At 60.5% G+C, this 11,274-nt stretch overlaps 1 protein-coding gene across 3 annotated transcripts; it reads left to right on the forward strand.

The window, feature by feature from the left end:
• The first annotated feature begins 3,364 nt into the window (after positions 1-3,364).
• CCDC97 (coiled-coil domain containing 97) lies at positions 3,365-7,792 on the forward strand. Of its 3 annotated transcripts, XM_043501096.1 has the most exons (6): positions 3,412-3,545; positions 4,450-4,595; positions 4,686-5,454; positions 6,120-6,362; positions 6,553-6,682; positions 7,095-7,792. In XM_043501096.1, the coding sequence occupies exons 1-6, from the start codon at positions 3,503-3,505 to the stop codon at positions 7,198-7,200; spliced, it is 1,437 nt and encodes a 478-aa protein (XP_043357031.1). In that variant the 5' UTR covers positions 3,412-3,502; the 3' UTR covers positions 7,201-7,792. The 3 variants fall into 3 exon arrangements, with proteins under 3 accessions (XP_038237543.1, XP_038237544.1, XP_043357031.1); XM_038381615.2 differs by having other exon boundaries at positions 3,365-3,545; positions 4,450-5,454; XM_038381616.2 differs by having other exon boundaries at positions 3,391-3,545; positions 4,453-5,454.
• Positions 7,793-11,274: the final 3,482 nt, after the last annotated feature.

An 11,274-nucleotide genomic window follows, 5' to 3' on the forward strand; every position in this document is an offset into this window, starting at 1 on the left:
AGCGCATCCAGCCCCATGGACTTGTGCTCGTCCAGCTTTTCTAAATAGTCCCAAACCACTTCTTTCTCCACAGAGGGCTGGTCACCTCCTCCCCATGCTGTGCTGCGCAGTGCAGTAGTCTGGGAGCTGACCTTGTTTGTGAAGTCAGAGGCAAAAAATGCATTGAGTACATTTGCTTTTTCCACATCCTCTGTCACTATGTTGTCTCCCTCATTCAGTAAGAAGTCTACACTTTTCTTGACTTTCTTCTTGTTGCTAACGTACCTGAAGAAACCCTTCTTGTTACTCTTAACATCTCTTGCTAGCTGCAACTCCAGGTGTGATTTGGCCTTCCTGATTTCACTCCTGCATGCCCGAGCAATATTTTTATACTCTTCTCTGGTCATTTGTCCAATCTTCCACTTCTTGTAAGCTGCTTTTTTGTGTTTTAAGATCAGCAAGGATTTCACTGTTAAGCCAAGCTGGTCGCCTGCCATATTTGCTATTCTTTCTACACATTGGGATGGTTTGTCCCTGTAACCTCAATAAGGATTCTTTAAAATACAGCCAACTCTCCTGGACTCCTTTCCCCTTCATGTTATTCTCACAGGGGATCCTGCCCATCAGTTCCGTGAGGGAGTCAAAGTCTGCTTTTCTGAAGTTCTTGCATACTAGCTGTTGCTTAAACCATCTAAACTTCAATCAGAGGAACACTTCAGCTGATTTATGCATGAGAAAAGTGTCTTTTAAAAACAGCTTTTCACAAAACCTTAATGTCACTCAGAGGTATACGCAGAGAGAGTTTCGGAAAAAAGCTTCTTCAAAGAAAGTTTTTGTTTTTCAAGAAGGCACATTCTCTGGCTGTTTCTCCCAAAGAGCGAGAAATTGATTAGCTCCATCTCCTTGGCTTTTTTTATAAACTAATGTGAAATTGACGCATCTGTTTTCATTACCCAGGCTTAGTGAAATGCAAACTAAGTGGCATAAACAATGGAAAATAAACTAGATTTTTAAAATATGGGGCCAGATCCCCAGTTGATGTGGCCCATGAATTTTAAATTGACTTACATCCCTTTTAAAATCCTTCAGTAAAAGCCACCTAGTGCTTTTGGACACCAGAGGCTCAATTCACCACCACCCTTCTTGTTTCAGAGTAGCAGCCGTGTTTAGTCTGTATTCGCAAAAAGGAGTACTTGTGGCACCTTAGAGAGACTAACAAATTTATTTGAGCATAAGCTTTTGTGAGCTACAGCTCACTTCATCGGATGCATTTGCTATTTTGCAAATGCATCCGATGAAGTGAGCTGTAGCTCATGAAAGCTTATGCTCAAATAAACTTGTTAGTCTCTCTAAGGTGCCACAAGTACTCCTTTCCTTCTTGTTTCATCACTTACCAGTGCAGTGTCCCCTTTTTCCCTTGGCCAAATGACCACCCAAGCTGTGCAGCTCAGCAATGAAGTGAGGCCTGGATTTGTTGCACAGCTGCTCTGCCAAGAGCTTGTGAGCAGCCCCAACACCATCAGACAGATTCAGACCTCGAGCTTGGTATCTTGTGTAAAACCACTACCGGCTTGTAACTGTGCTGGAGTCTGGGATGGGGCACTGTGCAGAATCACACTCTTAGAATGGAGAAAAAGCCTTATTACTTCCTTAAATGTACCATGATAGTCCAAGACAAGGCAGAGATCGCAGACTGGACAAGAGCTGCATGGAAGTACCTTAAGGCACATAGCGTATATATAACCTTGGCAGAATTGGATTTTTTTTTATAATTTCAACAGATGTCTATTTATTTTGAAGCATTTTTTCTGTTTTTAGTGATGTAGATTTTCACTGTTTAGGGAAATTATATGGGGAGGGTCAGACTGTTATTGAATGAGAGCTGTAGAGCTTCAAAAGGTTAGCGCTTTATAACCATTAAATTCCTTGAATCAGATTTTAAGAAGTTCTCAAGCAGCATTTTAGTTTCTTTGCCTAGCTGTAAATTTTTATTGATGGAAATACTTTTTGGTAGTTGGTGTGTGTGCAGTGAAATTGACTTTTTCAGGGATCTACTCCTTCCAAGCCTACACCAATAGGCAGCAATTATCGACCCTCTCTTCTTTATAGCTCACTTGCTCTCCTGTTTTTAAAACAGCTCCCTTCTTTGGGGGGGAGGTGAGGGAGGCAGACCAAGCTGCATCAAGCCCCACCCTTGCTAAATGAGTTAAGTTTATAAATGTGTGGAGGACAAAGTCTTCTGGGAAGGTTCCTTGTGTGCACAGCTGGAACTGAGCCCCTGGGATCATTTCAACCAGCGTAATATGATGTGATGGAGGCACGAGCCAGAGCTGAGCTGAATACAACGGCCGGGATGTGAAAATCTCCCCTTCCCCTCTCGCAATGCACTCTGCCCTCGTCTCAGAATGGTGGGGCATTTTGACACTTACCTCCCTGGTAAAGCACAGAGAGAGCTACTGATGTGAAAAGAAAAGCATGGTGTAAGAGCTCAGAGGTAGCTTATGTAATCTTTAAGGGGAATAAAACATGCATCTCCAGGGAAGCCTTTTGTGGGTAGCTTGTCCACCAAAAAGTATAGGTCCCCCTGCTCTCTTCCCTCCGACAACCCGAGAGACCACCAGCTCGCTTCCCTGTGCAGCAGTATCTTCCAACTGAACGTAACGGCCAGCCTGGGTCAGACCCATGGTCCATTTATCCCAAGGTCCTGTCTTCTGACAGTGGCTGGTGCCAGATGCTCCAGAGGGAATGAACAGAGCAGGGCAACTGCATGATCCATCCCCTGTTGTCCACTCCTAGCTTCTGGCAGTCAGAGGTTTAGAAACAGCCAGGGCATGGGGGTTGAGTCCTTGACCATCTTGGCAAATAGACACTCCAAGTCTACTCTAGATGGATTTTCAGTTGGTTTGTCCTGTAGTCTGTACTGCTGCCTCCTCCCCCCAGCTGTATTTTCCCTGGGATTTCATGGATTATAAAGCCCTGAACCCGCTGTGATGGTCTCGCTCCTCTACAATAAGCCAGAGAACTTCCTGGCATTCACTCCCGTTTGAACGTGAGCAGATCTTTGCAAGGGGACCAATCCCAGCTTGATGTAAAAGCCACAACCCCTTGGTAAGTTGTTCCAGTGGTTAATTTACCCCTTGTTTGCCAGGCTTTCAGCCAGCAGCAAGTGTTAGGCCGGGGGGGGGGGGGGCTGCGAGCTGGGGGAGCCCCCCCAATATCTAATCCTTGCAGCACCTGGGGTCAAATCCCCCTGCAGTGGGATTTGCCTCTGTATCTGTGGGGAGTACCCTGGCTGCCCGAGCGGCCCCTGGACGGATGATGTGGGGGGGTCTGCCCCCCAATCTCCCCCCCCTTCGAATGAGGGTCGAGCACAAACAATGACCCTTCCCCACCCCCCAGCGGAACGGACCTGTCCCGGAACTAACGTGCCCGGGCCGCGTTTCTCCCTCCCGTGGGGAACCCTTTGGCCGTGGACGGGGGGGGACCCGGAATTTCCGGCCTGGCCTGGCGCGGCGCTCGCGGGATGGAGGCGGAAGCGGAGATCCGCGCGCGGCCGCCGCCGCCGGGTGAGCGGCGGGGCGGGGGGTGTCGCACCCAAAGGGGTCCCCCGGGGCCTTGCCCAGGCATTGGGGCGGGGGGTCGCTGTCTCCCCCTGGAGGAGATTTGGGGGATGGGGGGGTCCCCCGAGATCTGCCCTGACCCCCCCCCCACGGGGACCCCTGTTACTCTGGGGGTAGGGCTGGCTGGGGGCTCCCCAATTCCCCCGCCCCTGACTGAGTGACCCCTGGGGCTGGCTGGGGGCTCCCCAATTCCCCCTCCCGACTGAGTGACCCCTGGGGCTGGCTGGGGGCTCCCCAATTCCCCCGCCCCTGACTGAGTGACCCCTGGGGCTGGCTGGGGGCTCCCCAATTCCCCCTCCCGACTGAGTGACCCCTGGGGCTGGCTGGGGGCTCCCCAATTCCCCCGCCCCTGACTGAGTGACCCCTGGGGCTGGCTGGGGGCTCCCCAATTCCCCCTCCCGACTGAGTGACCCCTGGGGCTGGCTGGGGGCTCCCCAATTCCCCCCCCGACTGAGTGACCCCTGGGGCTGGCTGGGGGCTCCCCAATTCTCCCGCCCCCGCCTGAGTGACCCCTGGGGCTGGCTGGGGGCTCCCCAATTCCCCCCCGACTGAGTGACCCCTGGGGCTGGCTGGGGGCTCCCCAATTCCCCCCCACATCTGAGAAATCTGCTCTGAGCCCCCCCATGGGATGTCCCCTAGTTACTCCAAGGGGCAGAGCTGGGCGTGGGGCCCACTTGCCCCCTAGCAGCCCCCCCCATATGGACCCCCCCACACACACACTTACCCTTAGAGGGCCGGGCTGGCTGGAGGGTCCCTGTTCTGCCCCTTCCTCTTCCCCACCCCTAGGTCAGCACTGACCCCGCCCCCCGGGGAGCCAGGCTGGTCCAGTGTTAATTCCGTGTCTCATCAGCAGGTAGCGCTGGTGCCTGGAAGAGCGGGGAGCAGCAGGAGCTGGAGGCTGCACCTTCTCCGTCATTGGCAGAGAGCCTAGCCCCAGGGGACAGTCCCCCCAATACCAGCGGGGTCACCGAACCGCCTCAGTGCACATCGCGCTGCAGGGAAGGGATGCTGGAAAGGCCAATCCTGGGGAACTGTCCCCCCAATACCAGCGGGGTCACCAAACCGCCTCAGTGCACGTCACGCTGGGGGGAAGGGATGCTGGAAAGACCAGCCCTGGGGGACCGTCCCCCCAATACCAACGGGGTCACTGAACCCCCTCGGCAGACATGGCACTGGGGGGAGGAGATGCTGGAAAGACCAGCCCTGGGGGACCGTCCCCCCAAGAGCAACAGGATCACTGAATCCCCTCGGCAGACGTGGCACTGGGGGGAGGAGATGCTGGAGAGCCCAGCCCCACAGGACCAACCCCCAAAGAACACTGGGGTCACCACCCCGCCCCGGCACCCATCGCATTGGGGGGAAGCGATGCTGGCAACGTCAGCCCTAGGTGACCATTCACCTGACAGCAGTAGGCTCTGTGAACAGCTGCAGCGCCCGTCCCAGTGGAGGGGAGGGATGCCGGAGCCCACCCCTGCTGTGGGCTTGGCTCACAAGGAGCCCGGGGCCCAGGAGCTGGCAGGCCCCCCCGAGGCTGGCGAGCGGGCCCTGCTGGCCATGCTGACGGCCGTCGCCAGCAGCCCGCTGCCGGTGCGCAGCCAGCAGAAGGACGAGCCGGACCTGACGGCGGAGGAGAAGCTGGCCATCCTGCGGGCGCTGTACCGGGACAAGCCCGTGGTCTTCCTGGAGCGCTTCCGGCGGGCCCTGCGCGTCGAGCACCTGGGCTGCTTCGCCCACCTGGCCGCCCGCTACGAAGTGCGCTTCTACTGCGACGAGGTGCGCCGGGCCGCGCGCGGCAAGGCTGGCCACACCCGAGTGCGCAACAAGAGGTACGCCGCTCTGCAGCAGCTCATCAAAGGTACGGGGCTGCCGGCCCGCCAGGCCCTGACCTTCCCCGCACTGCCCTCTGTTATTGCACCCTCCAGCTCCACAGATGTGGGTCACAAGAGGTGAGGTCCAGGGAGGGCTCTGCCTTCACAGTCTGGCACCCCGGTCCTGGTGCTACGGGGCACGGACCAGCAGCGGTCTCCTGGCGGTCAGTGCTGACTTGGATGCCCCAGGGCAGCACTAGGGGGCACTGTGCTACAGGGAGGGTAGATTGGTGCCTGCTGGGTGCCCTGGCTGGAGGCTGCTCTAGCAGGATGTGACCAGTCAGCCCAGCTGGTGCCAGGTGCCCCCCACACAGGCTGCCATGGCAGAGGCTAAGGACGGCATGGGTCAGAGACAGGAGCCCTGCCCATGGGGGATCTCTGCAGGCTGAACAGTGTGGGCTAATGGTTAGAGCAGGGCAGCCTGGGAGCCAGGACTCCTGGGTTCTCCCCCAGCTCTGGGAGGGGAGTGGGGTCTAGTGGTTACAGCAGGGGGGCTGGGAACCAGAACTACTGGGTTCCATCCCAGCTCTGGAAGTGGAGTGGGAGCTGTGTCTGCCCTGGAGAGCCCCAGAAGCCACCTGCCTCCAGGGGCCCCAGCCCTGGTGCCCCGGCCCCATGTCTCCGGCCCCTCCACACTCTCTCTGCCTTGCAGGGGGGGAGTATTTCAGTGACGAGCAGATGCGGGCGCGGGAGCCCCTGCTCTACGAGCAGTACATCGGGCAGTACCTGAGCGACGAGGAGCTGCTGGCTCTGGGCAGCCAGGCGCTAGCCGGCCCCTGCTCCCTCTCCGGAGTCCTGCTCGATTCCTACCAGGAGCAGGTGCTCCAACTGCGGCTGCATATCCAGCAGGAGCAGGAGGACGCCTGCATGGAGGAGGAGGAGGAGGATGACGAAGGTCAGTATGTAGTCCAGCTTGGGGAGGGGAGTGGGGGCTAGTGGTTAGAGCTGGGGGGGCTGGGAGCCAGGACTCCTGGGTTCTATCCCAGCTTGGGGAGGGGAGTGGGGTCTGACAGGCAGTTACTGGCTTTGCGGCTGGTATCCGTCCCCTCCTTGCTGATCATGCCCTTCCCCTCTCTCCTTGCTAGGCGAGGAGTCCAGCTCGGCCTCGGATGCCTGGGTCCCTGACACGGAGGAGAAGGCCTTCCTGCGTGAGGAGTTCACCAGCCGCATGCACCAGCGCTTCCTGGATGGCAAAGATGGTGACTTCGATTACAGGTGAGGGGGTGGGCACCGCTCATCACTCGCTAGGCCACTGCCCGGGGGGGGACACAGCAGAAGTGGGTCTGGCGGGGGTGGGGCAATCTGCGTCTGTCCCAGCTCTGGGAGGGAGAGAGGTCTAGTGGTTAGGGTGGGGCGCTGGGAGCCAGGACACCTGGGTTCTGTCCCCAGCTCTGGGAGGGGAGTGGGGTGTATGGGTTGCGGGGGCTGGGAGCCCGGTCTCCTGGGTTCTCCCCCGGCTCTGGGAGGGGTGTGTGGTGTAGGAGTTAGAGCAGTGGGCCAGGACACCTGGGTTCTTTCCCTGGCTCTAGGAGGGGAGTAGGGTGTAGGGGTTAGAAGAGGGGGGCTAGAAGCCAGGACACCTGGGTTCTGTCCCCGAGGTCACAGCTCTGGGCTCATTCTCTCCCAGTGAGGTGGACGAGAACCCGGAGTTTGACAACCTGGACATTGTGTCGCGGGACGAGGAGGAACGTTACTTCGACGGCGAGGAGTCTGAGGAGATGGAGGCAGAGTAGGGGGCCCCCTGTGCCCCCACCAAGCCCTAGCACCCTGATGGGGTGGGGGGGAACCAGGACCCAACTTGTGTACTGTAACCCGGACTCCTAGTCTGTGACCTGGAATCCTTCCCCCTGCCAGCTGGGGGCATGTCCCTGCAAGGTGCTGCCCCCGGACACTCTCCCCTGGTCGCTCCCGGCCTCTGATCTAGTCCAGACAGGTACCTTTGTGTAATGGGATCCCTGCCCCCCTTCTCTCCAAGGCTGGGGCACCCCCCCCCATGGCTTCGTTAGCCCCACATTCCTGGCTCTCATGGGCAGGCCAGAGCCAGGAGAGGCACCGGGGAACAGCTGGACTGGGGGAGGGGCTGCCCAGACTCAGCCCCGCCCCGTCTTGCGGGCAGAGGAACCGCTGGATCTCTGGCCTCGGCTCTGGGCCCCCGAGGGTGGGAAGCACCCCAGTGGCATGGCAAGGCCCAGGGCTGGGAGCCGCTGGCCTCTCAACACTGCACCGGGAAGCAGCCGCTCAGGGGAATGGCCCCCCCCATGCTGGAGCTGGCCAGGTGCGTGGGGCGGGGGGACGCTGTCACAATTAAAGCTCTTCAGTAATGGATTTTGCAACAGCTGCAGTTTGGTCCTTTCAGCCTGAAAACCCAGGGGCTGGTGTCTGCAACTTGAGCTGGGGCAACAGGGAGCGAGTGGCTGGGAGCCAAGGCTCCTGGGTTCTCTCACTGGCTCTAGGAGGGGAGTGGGGCCTAGTGGTTAGAGCAGGAGGGGCTGGGAGCCAGGATGCCTGGGTCCTAGTGCCAGCTGAGGCAGGGCAGTGGGGTCTAGTGGGTAGAGAAGGGGGCGGTTCTGTTCCTGGCTGTGCCAGGGGAGCACTCTCTAAGCGTCACAGCTGGGTTTGCTGGAACTGGGGTGTGCTCCCAGCCCCTCTCTCTGTAACGAGTTACTTTGCCTCTCCGTGCCTCAGTTTACCTTCCCCCCAGGAGTTAGTGTCTGTTGGGTGCTCAGGAAGCTCCTTCCTGCTGGCCAGTCGTCCTTACCAGCCCTGGGCCCTGCTTGATTCCAGCCCCTACTGTTTTGGGGGAAGGGTGGCTGGGGCCCACAAAGGGACCTTCCGCCAGGGGGTGTTGCTGGGAGGGGAGAGCTGAGGATCCTGATCCCTGCAGGTGACTCACTTTCCCTCAGCAGTTTCGGTTCCTTTCCCTGTCCCTCCTGGGGTTTTCGATCCCTTCCCAGCTTCCCTGTGGGAAATTCCGCCAGCAGGTGGGGGTGCTGCCGCTCAGCTGACTGCCCGGGGTCATCACCGAGGGGTGCTGGGAGCGGGCAGGAAATACCTGGTCCCAGCCAGGTTCCTCTTCGGTGGGTGAAGCCAGTTCCCCTTGGGCAGTCCCAGCTAGGCCCCTGTCCGGGCTTCCTTGTCTAGGGCTTGGGTCACAGGCCTGGCCCCTGGTGTCGGTTACAGCAGCCTCAGGGCTTCTCTCGCTCCTACTTACACCCCTGCGGGGCAGAGAATAGCCACTGTGCAGGGCACCCCAGCCACTGAAATCCACCCCCTGGGGGGCAGAGAATAGCCATAGCGCTATGCTCTCCGGCCACGCCCCGATCCGTCCCCTAGCCGGGGTGACCCCTGTGTGAGGAGATTCCCAGGGGCCTGACTCCTCACCCCAAGGGGTCTGGGTGTGACTGAGAATTCCCAGTTGTCCCGTGGAACTCGCCGCCACTAGATCAGCCCCGGCGCTGGCAGCGGGGAGAGGTGTGGTCCCCTGGGCAGCTGCCTGTGGAAGACGCGAGCTGGGCTTGCCGGTGCTAGCGACCCCGCAGTGGGCGAAGGAAAGTGGCGGGCGATTCTCACCGCCCATCGCCGCGGGCACACTCGGGGTCAGGGGCGGAGAATCAGCCTCAGCTGCCGGCTGCAGGGTCAGTTCTGGCGCCTCCGGCAGCTTGGAGTGAGCACCAGCCAGACGCTTGGGGACATGGGCCGGGGGGGCGCGCGCACACGCACACGTCTGGCCTCGTGTTTCAGGTGCCCGGGGCTGGCTCTGGCCCCACATGGCTCCAGGGGGCAACCCCAGGGTCAAAGCAGAGGCCGTGGGAGAACGGGGTTCATGAGTGGTGCGGGGGGATGCAGCAGATCACTGGGGTTGCTCAGCCCCTGGGCCCCCTCCACCGAGGCTACTGATGGGTTTCTAGGGCTGAGCCCTGGGGAATGGCTGGGACCTTTTCGCCCTGGGGCCAGACCGGGCCAGCACCCCTGAGAGGGGACAGGCCCCATGTCCTAGTCCCCACCCAGCCAGTCCCCACCCTGGGGCGGGAGCAGGGCTGGCGCCCCCCCAGAGGGGACAGGCCGTGTCCCCATCCCCTGTGGAAACGTGAGGACCCTGCTGGCCTGGATCCTGCCCCGGGGTCTGCGTTGGCCCAGCCCAAGGCCCGTGTTCGGGTCGTGCCCGGTTGCTAGGAGCCCCAAGGTCCGCGCTCGGCAGGGGCCCCCCCGCCCAGACCCCACTGCAGGGGACTCTGGGGGGCTCAGCCACGGGCGGCCTCAGGCCTGCAACCAGTTTGTCAGGGCTCAGTACTGCTGGGCCTGGAGCTGCAGGCAGCACATGGCAGGAGTGGGGGGGCCAGGGTTCGCACAGGAGGGCCCGGGGAGAGGGGCTTGTCCCACCGGTCCCTCCCCAGCTCACTTTTCCTGTGCTCTAGCGCTGCCCCACTCAGCTGTGGGGATCCTGCCCCTGGCCCGGCCCAGCCCAGCAATGGTGCTGGCTCCTGCCAGGATTGGGCCCTGCCTTTCGGCAGCTGCCTCCTGGTCCCACCGCAGCTGCCCCCCCCCACACACACGTCTCGACTCCAGCCGCCCACACGCCACCACTGCAACCACTCCCACTAACCGCTTGGAGGGGCGTGGAGTCTAGTGGTTAGAGCCGGGGCGGGGGCCAGGAGCAGAGTCAGGGCTGGTGAAGCACCGATCCCCGAAGGGCTGGGAGCCAGGACTCCTGGGTTCTCTCTCAGGCTCTGGGAGGGGAGGGGTCTAGTGGTTGGAGCAGGGGGGCTGGGAGCCAGGACTCCTGGGTTCTATCCCGGTTTGTCAGTGATGTGCTGGGGACCTGGTGAAGCCCCCTGCCTCTGTGCAGCGCCCGGTGTGCCAGGGCCCTGATCTCCCCCAGCCGGGGGGCAGAGGCATTGGGAGAGCCCCAGGTAGGGAGAGCCCGAGCTCTCGGGGTGGGGGCTGGCAGCCACAGCGGGGCTGTTCTGAGGGGAATCACGAGGGGCGGGAGCATAGGGGGGTCCCTGGGGCTCCCGTCAGGGCCTGCTCGGGGGCAGCTGGGATATTCCTGTCCCTGGCGCTGGGTAATTCGGGTGTTGCCACTGAAGGTTTGTCATCAGCTGCTCACCACTAACACGCGAGGGCACCGCAGAGTGGGGGGAGCCGAGCCTGGGCTAGCAGGGGCTGCGGGTCGGGAGTGGGGGGCACCTGGAGAGCTGGGGGGGCAGAGCTGGACCAGCAGGGGGCTGTGGGTCAGAAGTGGGGGGCACCAGGAGAGCTGCTGTGGGGGGGAACTAGCCCAGTTTATATCAGTCTCCTCCCAGGGCTGCCAGCCCCACATTCCCTCTGCCCCAGACCACGCTGCACTGGGGGGGGGGATTGGCAGCAGGGCCCTGGCAGTGACTCAGCCCCTGACATCCCCCTCGGGGGGGGGCTTTCCATGGAAATTCTGGCTCCTCTCGCTGGGGGCTATTTTTGGAAACTTTTCTAAACATCCCGGGCCCTGACCCCGCCTTTGCTTCACCCCCAGCTCTTGCGGGGGGCCCCCGGCCTGGGGACTGAGGGGGGCTGGGCTGGGCAGGGGGGTCCCCCATGGGGCTGGTGCCCCCAGACAGACCCTGTAGCCCAGGGGTTCTCAAACGGGGGGTCAGGACCCCTCAGGGGGTCACGAGGTTATTATATGGGGGGTCGCAAGCTGTCAGCCTCCACCCCAAAACCCCGTTTTGCCTCCAGCATTGATAATGGTGTTAAATAGATAAAAAAGTGTTTTGAATGTATGGGGGGGGTCGCACGCAGAGCCTGGCTGTGGGAAGGGGGGCACCAGGACA

Source organism: Dermochelys coriacea, chromosome 23 (assembly GCF_009764565.3).
Source record: "Dermochelys coriacea isolate rDerCor1 chromosome 23, rDerCor1.pri.v4, whole genome shotgun sequence".
NCBI classification, from domain to species: Eukaryota; Metazoa; Chordata; order Testudines; family Dermochelyidae; genus Dermochelys; species Dermochelys coriacea.

Bases quoted from the DNA above. Each gene is read 5' to 3' on its own strand.
- CCDC97 (XM_038381615.2), top strand. From the start codon at position 3,503: ATGGAGGCGGAAGCGGAGATCCGCGCGCGGCCGCCGCCGCCGG. The intron at 3,546-4,449 runs GTGAGCGGCGGG...GTGTCTCATCAG, and splicing joins CGCGCGGCCGCCGCCGCCGG to CAGGTAGCGCTGGTGCCTGG. The intron at 5,455-6,119 runs GTACGGGGCTGC...TCTGCCTTGCAG, and splicing joins TCTGCAGCAGCTCATCAAAG to GGGGGGAGTATTTCAGTGAC.